This window comes from Gadus macrocephalus, chromosome 19 (genome assembly GCF_031168955.1).
Source record: "Gadus macrocephalus chromosome 19, ASM3116895v1".
Classification (NCBI taxonomy): domain Eukaryota; kingdom Metazoa; phylum Chordata; class Actinopteri; order Gadiformes; family Gadidae; genus Gadus; species Gadus macrocephalus.
Genome location: NC_082400.1, coordinates 12,587,119 through 12,607,905, shown reverse-complemented (window position 1 = coordinate 12,607,905; position 20,787 = coordinate 12,587,119). Strand labels below are relative to the sequence as shown.

At 47.0% G+C, this 20,787-nt stretch overlaps 1 protein-coding gene across 1 annotated transcript in view; it reads left to right on the top strand.

Annotated features, from left to right (window-relative positions):
* Positions 1-17,824, top strand: part of LOC132448037 (kinesin-like protein KIF21A) — a 29,744-nt gene extending 11,920 nt beyond the window's left edge. Inside the window, 15 exon segments of the mRNA XM_060039098.1 lie at positions 379-544; positions 1,113-1,133; positions 2,487-2,544; positions 2,964-3,018; positions 3,253-3,452; positions 4,745-4,966; positions 5,120-5,155; positions 5,767-5,906; positions 6,444-6,528; positions 6,859-6,948; positions 8,364-8,522; positions 9,042-9,159; positions 10,085-10,255; positions 11,829-12,028; positions 14,018-17,824. Of these exon segments, the coding sequence (XP_059895081.1) occupies positions 379-544; positions 1,113-1,133; positions 2,487-2,544; positions 2,964-3,018; positions 3,253-3,452; positions 4,745-4,966; positions 5,120-5,155; positions 5,767-5,906; positions 6,444-6,528; positions 6,859-6,948; positions 8,364-8,522; positions 9,042-9,159; positions 10,085-10,255; positions 11,829-12,028; positions 14,018-14,075 (1,779 nt within the window). The 3' untranslated portion in view covers positions 14,076-17,824.
* Positions 17,825-20,787: the final 2,963 nt, after the last annotated feature.

Genomic DNA, 20,787 nt, shown 5'->3' with positions numbered 1-20,787 from the left:
TCTAAAGCGACTAACAACAACCAAATTTGTCAGAAGAAAGAGGAAGGACAATGTATCGCTGTCAGTAAAGCTCGGGGTCGGCTTAGCTCAGGAGGTAGAGCAGTTGTAGGTTTCTAGTTCGATCCCCAGCTCCTCCAAGCTGAGTGTTAATGTGTCCCTGAGCAAGACACTTAACCCTAACTTCTCCTGACGAGCTGGCTGTCGCCTTGCATGGTTGACTCTGCCATCGGCTTGTCAATGTGTGTATTAACCGATGTAAGTTGCTTTGGATAAAAGTGTCCGCTAAATGCCCTAATAATTAATTAAAAGTACAGTATGGTTGTTCATAGAACCAAGGACCTTGTTGGTGAAGTGCCCCACCCTCCCCTCCATCCGCAGGGTCTGCTGGCCGCCCAGAAGGACTCCCAGGTGAAGGTGATGGAGGGCAAGCTGAAGCAGACGGAGATCAACAGCTCCACCCAGAACCAGCTGCTCTTCCACATGCTGAAGGAGAAGGCGGAGCTCAACCCCGAGCTGGACGCGCTGCTGGGGAGCGCCATGCAAGGTACGGCGCTTGCGGCGCAAGCTAACTGTGCACGCGCTTAAAGGCTTAGCTATGGTTCCACGCCGACGCAACACAAGGGGGTTTACGGATCCATTTCGTCCTTACGGAACCTCCTTGCGTCCACCGCATGGGTTTACGTAAGCGGACCAATCACAGTCCTCGCTGCTGCGTCGGACCAATCACAGCCCTCGCTGCTGTGTCGAGGCGATGCAGCTGCTGTGTCGAGGCGATGCAGCTGCTGTGTCGAGGCGATGCAGCTGCTGCGTCGAGGCGACGCAGCAGCGAGGGCTGTGATTGGTCCGCTTACGTAAACCCAACGTAAACCCGAAGCAGAACCAAAAAGGTTAAAGTCTGCGTCTTTGATTGTGTTGCGTCAACGAGGAACCATAATTAAGCCTTAACGGTACACAGTGACGTTGCCTAGATAAAAGTAACAATCCAAGAAACGTGATATTGTTTTATAACCACGGGGCACGGGGGTGTGAACGGGTTTGAGGGATCTGTTTACATCTCTTATTTCATTCATTCCTCTTTGTTGTGTTTTCTTGTCTCTGTCGTGGTTGTTCAGAGTTAGGTTACCTGTCCTCTGGTGAGTAATGGAATCAGGGGAGCTAGGCAGACGCACAATGCAGGATCTCTGATCAAAATAAACCAAATAAACAGTTTACGTAATTTAACCTAATCTGGAGATGAGTTCAATGTTAGCTAAATTAGGTTAGCATTTTAAATGTTATTATGCTAATAAGGCTGATGTAGTTAGCTAACTTTATGTAGAAAATTAGCCTTATGTTAGCCAACCTCATTTAGCATCTTAGCCTTATGTTAGCCAGACTTATGTAGCACGTTAGCCTTATGCTAGCCAACCTTATGTAGCAGGTTAGCAAGCCTTATGTAGCTTTGTGTCTGCTATCCTCATTCGCAAAACAAAATCAAGTGTTTGCAAACGGGTGAATTTTCCAAGTCATTCTAATTATATCTAAGGCTAGAGTCCTGCAGCGTGCCTCGCTAGCTCTGAATGCTAACCAAGTGGGCGTATCACACCCATGGCCTGCATGAGGTGCTAACTGTTGAAGTCCCTGTTGTTTTGCCTGCAATCTCCCGTCTGTTGTTGAACTAAAAACTCATCGTCCACCAGAAAATACACTACAACCAAAGAACACATTAAGTACCAACACCACAAAAACACACTGGAACCAAAGCCCACATTCAGTACCACACCCAGAACACATATGCAAACCAAAGGACACATTCAGTACCAACACCACTAGAACACACTAGAACCAAAGCTCACGTTAAGTACCAACACACCCAGAACACACACTAGAACCAAAGCTCACATTCAGTACCAAAACCACTAGAACCAATTAAAGAACCCACAGCACACATTAATTACCAACACCACTAGAACCAAATCAGACATTAAGTACTGAAACCACTAGAACCTGGATCACACACTGGCATCAGACGAGAACACACACAGTCGCTCACTCAGTCACTCAGTCACTCGCTCATTCGCTCGCTGACTTACTCACTCACATACACCTATACTAGAGCACACACACTGGTCTGTACACAATAACACGCACTCTGGTCTATACACGATAACACACACTCCCCCTCCCTCACTAAGGTATTCTACTGACTGTCTTTAGGTAAAACATCTTACCTTGCCCTGACCCTTACCCTCTGACCCTTGAACCTTGACCCCTGCTGATTAATCACAACTCCCCCCCCCACCCCCCATGACTGCTGCCTGAAGCCAACAACTGTTCCACAATTGATTATGTTGATTGTGTTTAAAAAACAAACTCATATTCGTTGTATGTGTGTGTGTGTGTGTGTGTGTGTGTGTGTGTGTGTGTGTGTGTGTGTGTGTGTGTGTGTGTGTGTGTGTGTGTGTGTGTGTGTGTGTGTGTGTGTGTGTGTGTGTGTGTGTGTTCAGAACACGGAGAGGACAGCAGTAGTGATGAGTCGAGTCCCAGTCCGACCGCAGGCAGCAGGTATGAAATATGACATCTGATTTAAAGTTCTTACCTAAATTATCTAAAACCATTTTGTGTCCTCTGGGATGGAGCACCACCTCATCGTGTTTTCCTGTAAGGGTTCGGGTTTGAACCCTGTGTGCCCACTAGTATGAACAGGAATCAAATCACACTCAATACAGCACTAGAAACAATACTATGTATTTGTATTAATATTATTGAAAAATTACCTCTATGAAATGTGTAAAATCCCCCTGAAATGCACACAATATTTACAATATATTGTGAACCTCTTTACTTATATATAATATCTGTAAGCGGTACAGATTTGTTTTGCAGAAATCTCCTCTACAGGCCTGAAGCTCTGGGGTATGAGGTATTATCCGTGTATGATAGATGCGATGATGCAGTGTGATTCATGTGTTTCCTTTGGTTAGCACGCTGGCTCCAGACCTGATGAAGTTATGTGGAGAAGGGAGACAGAGGAATAAGGTACGGCTCATCGTATCGCTACACTATTCAACTCAACTTTATTGATGCGGCACCTTTCATACACAAGGCACACTCAGTGGGCTTCACATAAAGACATGTCATACAGTAACACAAAACAGAAAGAAAAAAATCGCTCATTTATGATCCTAACCCTCATCATTTGCCATACTTTTTGTTTGGTCCATTGACCTGTCAATCAACCTGCCTGTCGACCAATCCCGTGCTCTTCCCCAGGCTCGGAGGCGGACCACCACCCAGATGGAGCTGCTGTACGCGGGCAGCGAGGATCAAACCTGTGACCCGCTCCCGGAGGACCCGGCGGCGCTGCCCGTCTCCCCCCCGCTGCCTGCCGACGTGCACGCTCCCACCACAGTGCACGTGAGCGAGCGCGAGAGCAGAGCCGCCGCTCCGTCCACGCTCCGGACGCCAGGCCGGTAGGTTCCCCCCGTGAGGACGTTGAGGACCAGCGGGTCTGACCCAGAGGTCTGGAGGTCTGGAGGGCTAGACTCACAGCCTCCTCGTTCCCCCTCTGAGGACGTTAGGACCAGCAGGTCTGACCCAGAGGTCTATAGGTCTGGACTCACAGCCTCCTCGTTCCCCCTCTGAGGACGTTAGGACCAGCAGGTCTGACCCAGAGGTCTATAGGTCTGGACTCACAGCCTCCTCGTTCCCCAGGCACATAAGCCACACTTTACTATTCACATTTACCATCTTTTTTATTTGTTGGTTCAATGTGTTTATGGATATTTTTATATATCCTTCTTAAGCATTATCATTGTTATGTGTAGCTTTTTATCTGTTTATATTATCCCTGAAAATATCGATTTTTATTATTTGCACCAAAATAGATTGTTTGTGAATTCGGAATCTGCATTTGTTCACAGCCTTAAATTCATGAGGCTGGATTACCTTCTTAAATGGTTCTTTAACCAGTTGATGATTTTGGCACATAGCCATGCTGTCTACTCAGTGGTTCTTGGACATTACTAACGTATTGGTGGTACTCCTACTGAGTTTAGAAAAGAGAAAGTTTGAGACTTACTATTGGTACCTGAGGACTTGGTAATGCACAGACTGATTCAGCAAACGTACACAAAGCTGGTGCCACTCAGTCCAGGAAAGCATCTCACTTTAACTTTACTTTGAGAAGCTTGTGTTAGGATGAGCTAATGTCTTTTTATAGCCGGCAGTCACGGTTAAATTCACTGTTTCGTTGCCACAGAAACTAACATCCAGAGTATGTATGTTTTTATTTTTAGGAATCGTACAGCCTCATCAAGTGTGAGTGCTTCATAGATTTCGTAAACATCTAAAGCATCTTAAAGCATGTTATGATGAACGAATGATCCTGGTTTATGGTCGGAACCAAATTATTTGGTTCGGTAGGGCTGACATGCTATGTTCGCTAAGCTCTCGTGCAGCACCATGTTACGTCACGTTTGAGGCCAGCGCACCCTGGTGTTGACGGTCAGTATTGGTGCTACGTAAGGTTGGCAAACATGCGATGTAGGTTTGGCCAAAATAAAGCTAACATGCTACGTAAGTCTGGCTGACATACAGCTAACATGCTACCTAAGTCTGGCTGACATACAGCTAACATGCTACCTAAGCCTGGCCAAAATACAGCTAACATGTTATGTAAGTCTGGCTTACACACAGCTAACATGCTACCTAAGTCTGGCCTACATACAGCTAACATGCTACGTAACTGTGCATCTGTTTTCAGGCCAGGTGCCAGGTCTCCTATGGGTGCTGAGAAGAAGTCGATAGAGCGATCGCCGCTCAGCCACAGACGGTTCTTCGAGAGAGGACAGACTCCCGGCCATCCATCCCCACACTCACCCACCCCCAGCCCCGCACACCCTCACACAGCCAGCCCCTCTCCCACACCCACGCACACGGCTAGCGCAGCCGAGCTAAAGACCAAAATCTCAGATTACAAAGCACAGTAAGTCGAAACAGCGCGACCACAACTTTACATTTTGCAACTCCGATATATGTCGATTATTTTCGAAAATGAGCTAAGTTTAGCAGTTTTGCGTTTTGTGGAGTTATGAAGTCATCTGTGACCTCTGATCACTGTTTTTATTTTGTGTTTCAGGTCAGAACAGACGATGTCCATGTCGGAGGGCCACAGGTGAATATTATTCTCTGGGATCCTAACTCAACCCTCAACCTGCTTCGAGCGACTTTAGTAGAACAGGAAGAGGTTTAGACACCGTTTGCATTCGCATGACATGTCCCAGTTTTTAGCGTTGTTTATTTATCAGTTATTTAAAGTGATGTTACTGCTGAGACAAGTGGTTTGAGGAGAAAGACGGATTGATGGATCGATGGATGGCTGTTTGTTTTAACCCCAAAGGGGAGTTGGAACAGAAGCACACATTCTGAAACTGAATATCAACATTAAGAGTGGGAAAAAGTTGCGACCAGAATCAAAATAAAGTTAAATAAATATAATATATATTTTTTACATAGTTTATCTAGTTTGTATAGTTGCTTTCCTCTGTTGGGTCATAATGTGTGTGTGTGTGTGTGTGTGTGTCTGTGCATGTGTTTGTATGTGTGTGTGTGTGTGTGTGTGTGTGTGTGTGTGTGTGTGTGTGTGTGTGTGTGTGTGTGTGTGTGTGTGTGTGTGTGTGTGTGTGTGTGTGTGTGTGTGTGTGTGTATTTGTGTATGTGTTTTAAAGTTATCTATACATGATTGTTCAAACAGTTTCCTCTGCGTCTTGTGTTTCTTCCTTGCAGGGGTGAGATCAAATCGGTGTCCCCCCCTAAGTCCAGTAAGGGCCCCAGTGGGCTGCAGTGCGTGTACGTGGCCGAGGGCCACACCAAGCCTGTCCTCTGTGTGGACGCCACGGACGACCTGCTCTTCACCGGCTCCAAAGGTACCAAACACACTCCTAGCTTGATGCACTGTCTGTTGTTACACTGGCTGTTGCTACACTGGCTGTTGCTACACTGTCTGTTGATACACTGGCTGTTGATACACTGTCTGTTGATACACTGGCTGTTCCAACACTGGCTGTTGCTACACTGTCTGTTGATACACTGGCTGTTGCTACACTGGCTGTTGCTACACTGTCTGTTGCTACACTGTCTGTTGATACACTGGCTGTTGATACACTGGCTGTTGCTACACTGTCTGTTGATACACTGGCTGTTGCTACACCGGCTGTTGCTACACTGTCTGTTGCTACACTGTCTGTTGATACACTGTCTGTTGTTACACTATCTGTTGATACACTGGCTGTTGATACACTATCTCTGCGTTTGTGCGTGTTTGGCGTTTGGTGTGTGTGTGTGTGTGTGTGTGTGTGTGTGTGTGTGTGTGTGTGTGTGTGTGTGTGTGTGTGTGTGTGTGTGTGTGTGTGTGTGTGTGTGTGTGTGTGTGTGTGTGTGTGTGTGTGTGTGTGTGTGTGTAGACCGTACCTGCAAGGTGTGGAACCTGGTGACCGGTCAGGAGATCATGTCTCTAGGAGATCATCCCAGCAGCGTGGTGTCAGTCAGGTACCTGTCTGTCTGTCTCTGGGTCTATCTGGTTCACCTGTCTTTCTCTGGCACTGTTCAACTGTCTCTCTCTGCATCTCTGTCTCACTACCTGTCTCTCTCTCTATGCATATCTGTCTCACTACCTGTCTCTCTCTCTCTGCATCTCTGTCTCACTACCTCTCTCTCTCTCTCTCTCTCTCTCTCTCTCTCTCTCTCTCTCTCTCTCTCTCTCTCTCTCTCTGTCTCTCTGTCTCTCTGTCTCTCTCTGTATCTCTGTATCTCTGTCTCACTACCTGTCTCTCTCTCTCTCTCTGCATATCTGTCTCATTACCTGCCCTCTCTTTTCAGGTATACCTCTAGTCTGGTCTTCACTGTCTCCACCTCCTACGTCAAGGTCTGGGACATCAGGGACTCTGCCAAGTGTATCCAGACTCTGACGTGAGTTCAGAGTGTGTGTGTGTGTGTGTGTGTGTGTGTGTGTGTGTGTGTGTGTGTGTGTGTGTGTGTGTGTGTGTGTGTGTGTGTGTGTGTACTCCGTCGGAACAATTAGGTGTGTGTGTTTGTGTACTATGCAGTCACAGTAAGGTGTTTGTGTGTGTGTGTGTGTGTGTGTGTGTGTGTGTGTGTGTGTGTGTGTGTACTATGGAGTAACACTAAGGTGTGTGTGTGTGTGTACTACGCAGTAACAGTAAGGTGTGTTTGTGTGTACTATGCAGTAACAGCAGTAACAGTAAGGTGTGTGTGTGTGTGTGTGTGTGTGTGTGTGTGTGTGTGTGTGTGTGTGTGTGTGTGTGTGTGTGTGTGTGTGTGTGTGTGTGTGTGTGTGTGTGTGTACTACGCAGTAATAGTAGGGTGTGTGTGTGTACTATGCAGTAGCAGTAAGGTGTGTGTGTGTGTGTGTGTGTGTGCGTGTACTATGCAGTAACAGTAAGGTGTGTGTGTATGTACTACGCAGTAACAGTAAGGTGTGTGTGTTTGTGTTAGGGATGGGCAAAATGATTCTTTTCCGGGAATCAGTTCTTTCAGTTCAGTTCACTTTAACGATTAGTTTGTTTGATTCGTTCGTTCTGATTCGTTCGTTACGTTAGATTGCGTCAATGCGTCAATGCGTCAAATCCACAAGATATAGTGTATTGTATAGCCAAACATCCCACCAATATTTATACCACCTGCTTACTCTCTATATGTCATTCATGGTTTTATATTTATATATTTTTTTACTTTACATTTAATTCTTCATTATTCAGGCATTAAAGAACTTTCATGGTCATAAATAAAAAATACGAACTGCAGTTTAATTTCTTTGTTTGTTCTTGAATTGATGTAGAATGGAGCAAAGACTCCTGGGATTGGGAAATGCGTATATCAAATAAACAGATGGAGGGCAAGTCTATTTTTGGAAATGTAGGGGGATATATGAGTGGCCCCACGTCGAATGGCATGACCCTAAAGACACGTCAGACAGAGAAAGCACGCAAATTCGACGGTACCGCCTTGTCATTTGTTTACCCAGGTGGCATGGCAACACCATTGCTACCTCTCATTGGCTGAATCTTTGAGAACGTTGTGGACTCAATCAATATAAGATCGCGGGGAGACGAAGCTCTGTTCGTTTGTATATTTTATTAACGAATCGGTCGCGAACGACCCATCCCTAGTGTGTGTGTGCTATGCAGTAACAGTAAGGTGTGTGTGTGTGTGTGTGTGTGTGTGTGTGTGTGTGTGTGTGTGTGTGTGTGTGTGTGTGTGTGTGTGTGTGTGTGTGTGTGTGTGTGTGTGTGTGTGTGTGTGTGTGTGTGTGTGTGTGTGTACTACGCAGTAACAGTAAGGTGTGTGTGTGTGTGTGTGTCCAGGTCGTCGGGCCAGGTGAGCTCGGGGGATGGGGGCGCGGCCCTGCGGACGGCGGGGATCCCCCCAGGTGAGAACCAGATCAGCCAGGTGGCGCTCAACCCCGCCGCCACCTTCCTCTACGCCGCCGCCGGCAACGCCGTGCGCATGTGGGACCTCCGCAAGTAAGACCACGCCCTCAACCGCGCCCTAAACCCCGCCTGGTGCACACCTAGAGACCACGCCCCAAAAGCATACCTGTAGACCACACCTACAATGCACACTTAGAGACCACATCCACAATGCACACCTAGAGACCACACCCACAAAGCTTCCCTCCAGACCACGCCCACAATGCACACCTAAAGACCACACCCACAAAGCTTCCCTCCAGACCACGCCCACATAGCACACCTGGAGACCACGCCCACAAACCACTCCCACAAACCACACCTAGCGACCACTCCCACAAACCACACCTAGAGACCACTCCCACAAACCACACCAAGAGACCACACCCACAAACCACACCTAGAGACCACACCCACAAACCACACCTAGAGACCACGCCCACAAACCACACCTAGAGACCACGCCCACAAACCACACCTAGAGACCACGGCCACAAACTACACCAATATAAACAACGCCCGCCATCCCCTTCCAACCAACCCATCACTCTCCCACTCTCTCTCTCCCTCCAGGTTTGTGTCGACAGGTAAGCTGACGGGTCACCTGGGTCCGGTGGGGTGTCTGACTGTGGACCAGCTGGGACCGGGACAGGATCTGGTCCTGACCGGATCCAAGGACCACCACATCAAGGTATATACTCAGTACTTCACTATTCGTATTTCCCTCGTGTGGTTTCTTGTTCTGGTCAGGAGTCTAGCAGAGGGATTCTTCTAGACGCTTGCTCTTCACAGTGGAGTTCAGTAAAGCAGAGATCAGAGCATGACACTAATCTAGTTTAGACGATATCCGATATACCTCTGCATCCGCTGTGGTTAGAAGTGGTCTGATTTGATCAATGTTTCTAAATCTGTACACGCAGATACAGAGAAAGCAGAGGGTCGAACAAAACACAGAGATCTTTGACACAGGAACTTTGAGGGAGAGCCTTCAACACATAGCAGTGTGTGTCTTCAAATTGTATCAGGTTGTTGTTTCAGGCCGACGATTATCAGCTCTGTTTCCCCGTGTTCAGCTGCAGGTCGTTCTGGGGACATCCAGACAGACCTCCAGGGTCTAGACTCTAGGCCAGGCTTACGAGTAGAGGTCTTAGCACAGCAGTAATGTCCACGTGTTTGAGTCACCTGGGCCAGACATGGCCCTCCAGAAGGCCGGCCGGGTCCTGCACGGTTTAGTCCCTTCAGCACCGCCCTTCCTCTGTCCCGACACGACCACAAAGACCTCTCAAGCCAAACAATAAGTAATTGTCAAGCTCCTTGTTCGGGGCGACATGTGACTCAGGAGGTAGAGAGCGTTGGCTGGTAATGGAAGGTTGCTAGTTCGATCCCCGGCTCCTACTAGCTAGAGTGTCGAGGTGTCCCTGAGCAAGACGCCTCACCCACACCGCTCCTGACGAGCTTGCTGTCGCCTTGCGTGTTTGACTCCGCCGTCGGTGTTGTGTGCATGAATGGGTGAATGTTAGGCCATATTGTAAAGCGCTTTGAGCCGCCACTGGTTAGAAGAAGCGCAGTATAAATGCAGTCCATTTACAATTCCCCATTTGTTCTCTCACCCCCAGATATTTGAGGTGGCCGAGGGGGCCCAGGGCAGCATCACCTCCTGCATGACCTTTGAACCGAAGCACCAGGACTCTGTGGAGGCGCTGGTGGTCCACGGGGACACCTTCTACAGCAGCTCGCGGGATCTCAGCATCAAGAGATGGGACCTGAGCAGCAAGCAGCAGCTGCAGGTAGCATGCTAACAGTCCCAGCTAACACCCCTAGCTAGCACCACCAGTCCATGCTAGTAGTTGTCAATGCTAACATCAACACAATACTGCGTGACTGATGCATTGAATAGACAGACATCAATGCAATACATTTAGATTTACATTCAGGGCATTTAGCAGACGCTTTTATCCAAAGCGACAATATATCGCTGTCGGCACACTTGGTTCATAGAACCAAGTGCCAAGCATGAACAAGTACTATTTTTATGTACAATGACATACAGCATACAATAAGTGCGTACATTAAGTGCCAGGACGTACAACATACAATAAATGCCTAAGTTGGGGGAGGCTATGCAGGATCCAGGTGAACTCTAAACAAGTTGTAACCCAATAGTGATCAATAATGTCGTCAAGTCATTACAGTCGATGGTTTATCGATGACTTGTGTCCACACGGCCCCCTGCTGTGACCGGGCTTAAATGAGGCCGCAGATCAAACACTCATTGCCCTTCTCCTCTCCGCTCGCCGTTCTCTGACTTCACGTTACCTAGTGACCGGTGATCACGCGGCGACCAGCCGTCACCGACATCATCGTTAGTCGTCATGGTTACTGGCTGTGTAAAGAGTCAAGTATAATACCTTTAGTGCTAAGTATCACTGCCGGTAACAATCAAAAGGCTGTGGCACCACAATGGGCTTCAGTCCTTGTTTCTTTGCCGAGCTGTGCTTCAGTCCTGCGCTCCTCTCTAGAGTAGCGCCATGCTGTGCGCTTTTCTAGCGTTTTTAGACAACATTAAAGTTCGAACATTCTTAACTTTTTCGTGCAAAGGACAGAGTCTCACCGCTCGTCAATGTCACACTCGGCCCCGGAAGCCGTTAAAATCAAGCGAGAGGCGGGCTTTACTATTGTTCACGGAGACGGCCTGTATGAACTGTTCATCTGCATACTCCATTGCCCAACGGTTCGACAATGGTGGACGCAGATGACGCAGACTTTGACAAGTCATCTAGCAGTTTGACCAGGCGTCTTGCGTTTGACAAGGCATCTTGGCTTTGACAAGGCATCTCGCAGTTTGACAAGTTGTCTTGCATTTGACAAGGCATCTTGCAGTTTGACAAGGTGTCTTGCGTTTGACAAGGCATCTTGCAGTTTGACAAGGTGTCTTGCGTTTGACAAGGCATCTTGCAGTTTGACAAGGCGTCTTGCGTTTGACAAGGAGTCTTGCGGATGACAAGGCGTCTTGCCTCTGTCAAGGAGTCTTGCGTTTGACAAGGTGTCTTGCCTTTTTTCAAGGCGTCTTGCCTCTGACAAGGCCTCTAGCGGTTTGACCAGGCGTCCTGGGGTTTGACAAGACGTCTTTGCCTCTGACAAGGCGTCTTTCCTTTGACAAGGTGTCTTGCGTTTGACAAAGCGTCTAGCAGTTTGACAAAGCGTCTAGCAGTTTGACAAAGCACTATAGCAGTTTGACAAGGCGTCTTGCGTCTTTCAAGAGGCCGTGTTTCTAGCGACGCTCCTCGCAGTGCGACCGCCGCCTCACACCCCTTCCTTCCACTCACCCGAGGGTCGTGTGTTCTGTGCCCCTTCTCCCAGCAGTGTGTGAGCAGTCCCGGGGACTGGGCCAGCGCTCTGAGCCTGGTACCCGGGTCCCCTGTGGTGGTGGGGGGCTGTCGGGGGGGCCTGCTCCGCCTCTGGCACGCCGAGACCCTGACCCCCCTGGGGGACCTCCAGGGACACGACTGCCCCATCAACAGCATGACCACCAACAGCAGCCAGCTGTTCACCGCCTCAGAGTAAGTCGTGGGGTCGAAACCCACCCATTAAGATTTTAGAGTGGATCCTCTGACTGATTTGCATTATGGGCTCATATCTTTTTTAATGAGTCCAGTTGTAGGTTTGAAACCCTGTGTGTGTGCTATGAAAGGGATTGAGTCCATGCTCCAGTGATGGGTTCATTATCTTGAAAGAGGAAACTGGTTAAGGGGTCGAATCCCTCATTCGTATAGATTTGATTCCTGCAAGTCATTTTAGAATTACAAAAATTACGAAAAATGTGAATTAGGGAGATCAGTTAACCTATGTCGGGAGGGGCAACAGTTTTAGTCTGAGGGCCACAGTTACTTTGTCAAAGTAAGCGGAGGGCCACACTTTGGACGCCATTAAACATAGTTACACGATTAACGGTTACACATTTATTCAATGCAAATTATGTATTAGGCTACCTTACAGTTGCCTCGACTTTGTCAGCCTATTCAAAGGCCTGACAGTTATTTTTTGCTAGTCTTATCTGACCTCGGCTACTCTAAGGTGACAATAACTGGATTTACTTTCAAGGATTAATTAGCTACACTACTCTGCATATCGTTCAACTGTCATTCATACCAGCCGTAGCTCTTCAAGATAGATAAATATAGCAAAACTGCAAATGTATGTGTGCAGGTTACATTAACATACAGACTTAAGGCAATCTGGCTTGGGGTCATCAAATTGAACTGGGGCTACCAGATAGAGGCCTTCATCACTGAATGAAAAACGCATGCCTATCCAGCTGACTACAGTTGTGATTGTTATTATTTTTTGTCATTTCTTTCACATATTTAATGTCAATATTTTATGAAATAGAACACAATTTAAGTGCACTAGTGCAGATAAACTTCATCACACTTATGTTAGCTTGAAAGATATAAAAGTGCAACATTGAGGTACATTTTTCCCTTTTTGCTGGACTCATTTTGACAAATTGTTTATTCCGCCCAGCCAATTTGTTACTTTGAGGCAGGCGCCACATAAGGGCCAACGTGGGCCAGGGCCACTGTGATTGACAGCTTCCAAGCATGTCAGTGCCCGGCATTAACTTGAAATTCAAGGAACAAAAAAAATAGTGCATATTATAATGTCATACAAAATTGTGTGAGATCAATTTTGTTTCAATTAAGTATCATTGTGTTACAAATATTTACAGAAATGCTCCTTTTGTTCCTATATTTATATATATGTTGCCCTTAATTTTGATTGGGTAAAGCTATGTAGGCGGCCGCAGTGTGCGTTCGTAAGTTGGGTCCACAATCGCTGGAATTTCAAGCGATTCTGTTATGCGTGGTCGCCTGAGTTTGAGAGAGGCTTCCCCCTGTGACCGCCATGTTTCCGTTCTGTTAATTCATTAAATTCTACCATGGCCAGTCTCTACTTGTTGTGGAAGCAGCCTACTAGAGACCTCAGAGAAACCAACGCGGTTGTTTAGGATTCATAATATCATCCGGAGGCGCACGCAGCCTTTGGCCGTGTTCTATTCAAGAACACTCCGGGAGCTCCGGCGGGCATCCTTGAGCTCTGTATCTAAATAATATAAGATATATAATATCTAGATATCTATATATTATAATATAATATATAATATCACGGCCAAAAGCTGTGTGCTTTCCGGATGATATTATGAATCGCAACGACTGCGTCAGGTTCTCCGACGTCTCTGGTACTTCCACTTCAACATCAATCTGAAAGTCCAGACTGAACTGCGACATGGAGGAGAAAGGGATTGTTGCCGTTTGCGGACTCCCGGACTCCGGCTGGAGCTGAACTCCGGCGCTCGAGCCCGGCAGGAGCTCAGCTCCGGGGGCCGGCGGATGTCCGGGAGTCCGCACCAGCAGGCCGTTTGATGTGTGTGTGTGTGTGTGTGTGTGTGTGTGTGTGTGTGTGTGTGTGTGTGTGTGTGTGTGTGTGTGTGTGTGTGTGTGTGTGTGTGTGTGTGTGTGTGTGTGTGTGTGTGTGTGTGTGTGTGTCAGTGACAGGACGGTGAAGGTCTGGCAGGCTAAGGGCCATCTGGAGGGAGGACTTCACTGATGAACTCCACCAAGCTGAGAGGAGCTTAACCAGGCTGAAGGATGGACTCCACCTCCCTGATCCCCACCCTCCACAACCCTCCACCATCAGGAGATCCACGCCCTACAACAACACCCCCTTAATGAGGTCCCCACCCTCCACCAACTCCACCATCAGGAGGTCCATGCCCTCCACCAACTTGAAAAGCGATCTAGTGGGTGACCATGTAGTGCTTTGGGTAGATCATGATCCAAATCTCCACTGAACTGTCTAAAGTTGGACACAATTGCAGTTTTGGGTTACCATGTAAAGTCAATCAAACAAGCTGGGAACGACCCCGCCCCCCATCTGATTCTAGCGAATGGGAGTGCATTGTTCTAGAGAAAGCGAAAACCTGACCAGCAGTTACCCATCCCTAAATATAACCAGAGTCTACCAGTAGTGGGCCAGATAGGTGGGCAGAGAGCAGCTCCGACAGTCTGTTGGGTTTCTTCAGGAAGAGCTCCTATCCAAGCACAGTGCAAACACGTACAGAGCAGGGGTTGGGTGTCTTGCTTAGGAACGCCTGGGCCTTGCGGTGATTGAACCTCCAACCTTCTGACTAGGATTCAAACACCCTTGACAAAAGACTATTCTGGCCACCAGCCTTTGCCCCCAACAGCGGCACAAGATTAATTATCCTGACAGTTGATGAGTCATTATGTAACGTTCGTTATGTAACCAATGAGTAAGCGAGTTTCAGAGCGGCTTCAAAGAGGCGTGGCACCAGAAACACACAACGTATCAGTGAGATCTGGAAAAAGACGGAGGATTGAGGTCAGCTGACCTCCATCTCGTGTTCACCGTGGTCGTCCACCGTATCGGTTCCTTCCCACGGGGGACGGCTGTGGCCTGTGGCCCTGGCAATGGCTGCCTTCATGAAGGTCTCCCCTCGCCTCCGCTTAAGAGACCGTAGTAAAGATTACTGTTCTCACGAGGGAGAAAAGAGCTTCTCCTGCCCCCTGGAGACCTGCCTCTCCTGGGAGGCCTTCACGGAGGAGCGTCCAGTTGCTGAAATGATGACCGTCTAGACGGAGGGCGGCCATGTTGGATGAACTGCCGATGTGGGAGAGGAGTGTCGAGGAGAAAGTTGGTCCAGACTAATCAAAAGTTACATTTTTTTGCATCTGAGCTCAAAATCAGCCACTGGCTGAGATCTGAAACCTATCTTGTTTACCTGCTTGCATCTTTATATTGGATACGTCGCCATGGAAACCGCGTGGGAACACACCAAACATTGTTTTCGTCGAATATCAACGTGGAAAATAACTAAATGAGTAAAGATGAGAGTTCTACATTCCTACTTGGGTAGTGTTCATATCTGGGATGCTGTTTTCAATAAGTCTGACTTAACGTTGCTGTCTGGAGTGTAGCAGAGCAGATATCTCCCCTGTGCAACGCAGAGTGGATTCCTGTGGATATCTATACGAATATTGAAAGATAACCCTTGAATATCATCTCTTTGAAGGTTCTATGGCTCTGTGAAACTACTTTTCCTGTGCTGGAAACTCTGAACGGGGGACTGTACGGATCACTGACGAGGATGGAGTATCTCTGGTTCTGCTGCTCGTTTTCACCAGTACGGTCAGGTTGAGGTGTGTTTTCCCCGTGCTGCGGTCCGTTGTCTTCTACTTCTTTGTGTGTCATACCTTCTCAGAAGACCAGCCCCGCTGTCTGGCGCCAGTGGACCTCAACCTGCCTCACCCCGCGAGGACTTTAGCGCTTATGGCACAGAAAAGAAGAGGTGTCCGTCTGTGTGTGACAGCACAGACGTGTAGCTGATTGGCCGGTTTTGGCCGCGTAGATTGATGACCAAATCTGTATCAGTTTTATACTTTTTGCTTTACAAGCATTTGTGAATCAAGACTGAGACAACAGTATTTTCAGATACTTTTCAATCCTTTTTTAACCTTTCCTACCTTTCCTAAGCTGTTTTCAGACCTCGAGGAGATGTTACGTTCTCAAAGGTACATGGAGCAGGAAGAATGCTGTTTTTCTGTTGGTGAAGTCAACATGTAACCTGAGGTATTACTTGACGAAGTGTCTCTGGGGAGGAATTAGTCATTTGAAGCCACAAGCTCCCTTTAGAAGTCTGAGACGATGATCAGGCTTATTAAGGAGATACTGATGTGGTTATAATGATCAGGGATCAAATTCATATCTCAGAAAGTTGACTGTCGAGGAGATAAGCGCACAAATACCGATAAATCGTATTTCCTGTTGTCTTGTTGATTATTACTTTATTTTTTCACAATCAGAACCTCCAACGAGAGGAAGCACCTTATAATTCAAAATTTCGAAAACATTCCCCTAGTGTCTCGCCTCCAAAGAACCGCATCTTACTTGGGAACCTTTGATGGGTAATCATGTTTTTCTGAACAAGCCACTGATTTATTCGGAGGTAAACAGCACCATCCTTAGCCACATATTTACGTCAAATCAGAACTTATTCATCTTTAGCTAATCAAGCACCTTGTTTTGCAGTTCAGTTGATCAAAAAAATACATTTCCATGTCCTGATTTTAAAAACAAACTTCACATCTTTACAAGTGATGATGATGCTACAATTGCTCAGCATGATCACAATTTCACAATATTGACGCAAACTGCACCTCAAAACATCCAAGCATTTAATTCAGTCTGGTACATTGGTTTAATGTGTGTTTGTATATCTACATGGTATCATATCATCGCTGTTGCGTTTTCCAATACTGTCATTATTGTCATTTTCCGTATTGCCAGCGTCATGAGTAGAAAAAACTATTTTTTAATTTAGCAGACGCTTTCACCCTCAGTGACTGAGTGAATCCTTTCAGAAGACATTAAGGAGCAGGAGGGGTTGGGGTTAGTTCCGCAAGAACCGAGCCTTCGAGTTCTTTGATCTCAGAACCTTTCTGCTGGGAGTAAACCCCCCCCCCCCCCCGCTCATCCATAGTGCACTTGGTCCGTTTTCAAGCCTTGAATCAAGTCGATACGCCCTGGAAACACTGCTGGGGACATATAATAAACGTACTATATATATACACTGAAACAATAGACCACCAACGCTCTAACCGCAGCCAATCTGGCAACTCAATCTGTTATACGGCCTGCTGACCTGTACATATATCAGAGGTCAACTTCAGCGTCACCATCGACCATCTCTCGTACCCGCAGCAGATTTCGGTAGCACTAGCAGATGTCGGTACCATTAGCAGATGTTCGTGTCGTCGCAGGGCCTTGGCGTATTTAAGGGAACACAAGTTTTCCTTTTATCGTTAAAGATATTCTTTAAGACGATGATTCTGAAACTTAGAAAAACAATGTTGGGTGAATCCAGCATCTGTGAAGTGTGACATCCAGCCCTGAACTCATCCTGGCCTTCTCCTCGTATTCAGTCCCTTCCAAACGCTCTCTGCTTGTTGTGATATTGTACATTAATCATTTCTGCTGTGTTTGTGCTTTATTTGGAAGGGCGCAGGTTTGAAGTTTCAACGGTCTGTAATGTTCCCAGATGTCCTCATATGTTCAGAGGCCAGGAATCGTGGGAGGTGTACAACAGTACCCCTTTAACTGGAATCAACTGTGATGATTTTAAAAAGGTTACCGACTGAATCAAACTGCTTGGATGAATTCATCTTCTGAGCCGATATCGTGTGTTTGTGTGTAAATAGGAGATTTTGTCGTTGAGTGAACTTCTAGTTATTCTAATGTCAGATGCCTTGTGTGAATAAACCATCTGTCAAAAGGAACCTTTGGTCTCTGGTTTTTGACTTTATCTCTGCGTCCTTCTCTTTATCTCGTTCTTTCCGCGGTGCAACAATACAAACTTGTATTGCGGTAAGGCAGCATGAATTCAGGGCTATTTTGAGCGGACCATGCTCCTACATGCCCCTATGGAAACGCAGGTTCACGCTGATCAAAGCAACCTTTTGCAGCAGGTTGTTGTGGCAACAAAACTCTTACCCGTGTGAAAATGTTTCCCGTTTTAGAATTTCTCATACAGGCCACGTAAGATGATTAAACCTACAAGAGCTACTTGTAATCAAAGGTGCCATGGCATGAAAATATCACTTTATGAGGTTTTCTAACATTAATATGAGTTCCCCTAGCCTGACTATGGTCCCCAAGTAGCTAGAAATGGCGTGAGGTGTAAAACGAGCAATAGGTATCCTGCTCCGCCATTGAAAAATGAATGCTCAGACACTCTTGGCCCCTAATTCGGCCCCATATGTCGTCATAAGTTACCTCCCTTTTCTCTGCCTTGCCCACCCAGAGAATATGGCCCGCCAATGAGACGAGCTACGACCATGCGAACGCCACGTGTGTTTGTGTGTGTGAAATACACACACTGTAACGCAAGTGTTTTACACTTCGTTGTTATTTGGATAACCGTTCTGCTGTTGGTGTTATGGCGCATATCACGTCGGGTTCTCTGACGTCTCTGGTATTTCCACAACGAGATTAGTAGTGGGGGTTATCTCAGCCATGGCTGTGAAGGAATTGGGGAAAATAACCTTTGGCTTTGAATCGACCTGAAGTACATGAACCCCGACATGGAAGAGAAAGGGTTTGTGGCCCGCGATTGTCTCCCGCCGGAGCCCCACTGCCCGCTGCAGCGAGCACGGCAGAGGGGCTACAGCGGGAGACAATCGCAAGCGACAATCCCTTTCTCCTCCATGTCTACTTCAGATTGATGTGGAAGTGGAAGAACCAGAAACGTCGGAGAACCCGACGCAGTCGTTTGAGATTGATGATATCGTTTGTAGGCGCACACAGCCCTTCGACCATTTTAATATAGTGTGGGGGGACGTGTGACGTCTGGCCTGCAGGGGGAGTATGGGCAGGTTGGGAGCGCACCCGATTGGCTGGGGGGGGGGGTTGGACCTGAGTGCAGCAGCAGGTGTCAGCACTCAGGCCAATCAGGGAGTGTTTGTATATATGTGCCTGCTTTGTGGTTTGTGGGGAGACCGGGGAGCAGAGAGAGAGAGAGAGAGGCAGGGGCGATCGCCACCAGAGATCGCCTGGAAACGCATCCTGTGACCGCTTGGAGCGGAGTTATGATTTACGTCCAAGGAATTGTGTTTTGTTGGACTGAGCGAACGAAATAAAAGGACTTTCTGTTGGAAAAAGCAAACCTGGTGTGCAAGCGCTCTGTGAACCTGCTACATATATATTATATGATAAAGATATCTATGTATAATAGGATATTATTTAGATATAGAGCTCCGGGACTCCCGCCAGAGCACCCAGAGTGTTCTAGATATTTACAGAACACGGCCATGAGCTATGTGCGCCTCGTCATTGCGATACAATACATCAACTGTAAACACTAGCGCATGGTACCATGGCCGCAAGCTGCTCAGGGCCACAACCCCACCCTCAACTTTTACCCGCCTCAAAAAAACGGCACGTTTGTGGAAAGCTCTTTGTGGGACTGGCTCGTAGTGGCTGTAATGTTGCAACAAGGCTGAATTTTTTTAACGTCTTCAAGTACAGTACTGTATTAGGGGCCCACTAACACCTGTGTAAAAGCATCCATAAAGTATCATGCCATGGGACCTTTAAGAAGGCCGAAATATTTGTAGAATAAACAAGAAGGGAATTTAAGTGCAAAGACGTGTTTATTCAAAAGGCAGTGAGAATGGAGTATCTATTTTGACATGGCGTGATGTGTTATCCTGTCATGTATGTCAAATTATTTTTAGAACCATGACACTATCATTATAAAAATGGGGAGGAAAAAAAGGGCAAGGGCATACATTGTGTCCTGTGATGGGTGGTGGCCGAAACTGGACCTACCGTGTTTCTGGCCTTAAAACCGTCAAGTGTAAAATCATAACCTTTCCCACTTACCTTGAAGTGTTCATATCTTGGATGCTATTCTTCAATAGCTCTGGCTTTATGTTGCTGTCTGGAGTGTAGCAGAGCAGAGGTCTCCCCTGTGCGATGGAGCATGGATTCCTGCGGAGATCTATATTATTACTGAAAGATAACCCTCCAATATCATCTCTTTGAAAGGTAAGGTTCTGTGAAACTACTTTTTCTGTGCTGGAATCTCTTGAAAGTTGACTGTACTGATCTCTGAAGTGGATGGTGTGTTGCATATTTTAGCAACTCTGTTGTTTTTGTGTTCTGCGTCTACTTTTATCAGATATTCTGAACACTTCAAAAAAAAATTGTGTGATGACTGAATCAAGTATTTGTAGTCTTCCATTCAGCTAGGGTGGAAATCAAGTACATATCAGATGAGAAGATATTGATTGCTCATAGTGGGATACCATGTCTGAGTGATCTGATTGGCGCTTCCGGGAGCTAATTTACCCGAGCTTTCTCCATGCCTGCCTGGCCTGATTCTACTTACACTGCCCGGGAATCAAACCTATTTCCCAGATACTATTTGACTAGCAGCAGAGGAAGTGCTTCAGAGATCCCAGGAGATTCTAGAGAGATCAATATTCACTGGGTGAAAACGGCTGGGCTGCGAACTCCACTGGAGGCGTAAATATGGTCAGACGTAGTGGGAGAGACTGGTCTATTCCCATCTGAAAGGTGTGTGCATGCGTGAGGGATATAGATGAGGTAAACAAAAAAGAGATGGAATTCCGGACTGAGAAGCCTAAAGCCATCCGAGATGTTAAATCTAGCAAAAAGATCAACCCAGATACAGAGAGAGGAGAGAAGACATGATGACGAAGGAGAGAAACACACAGAA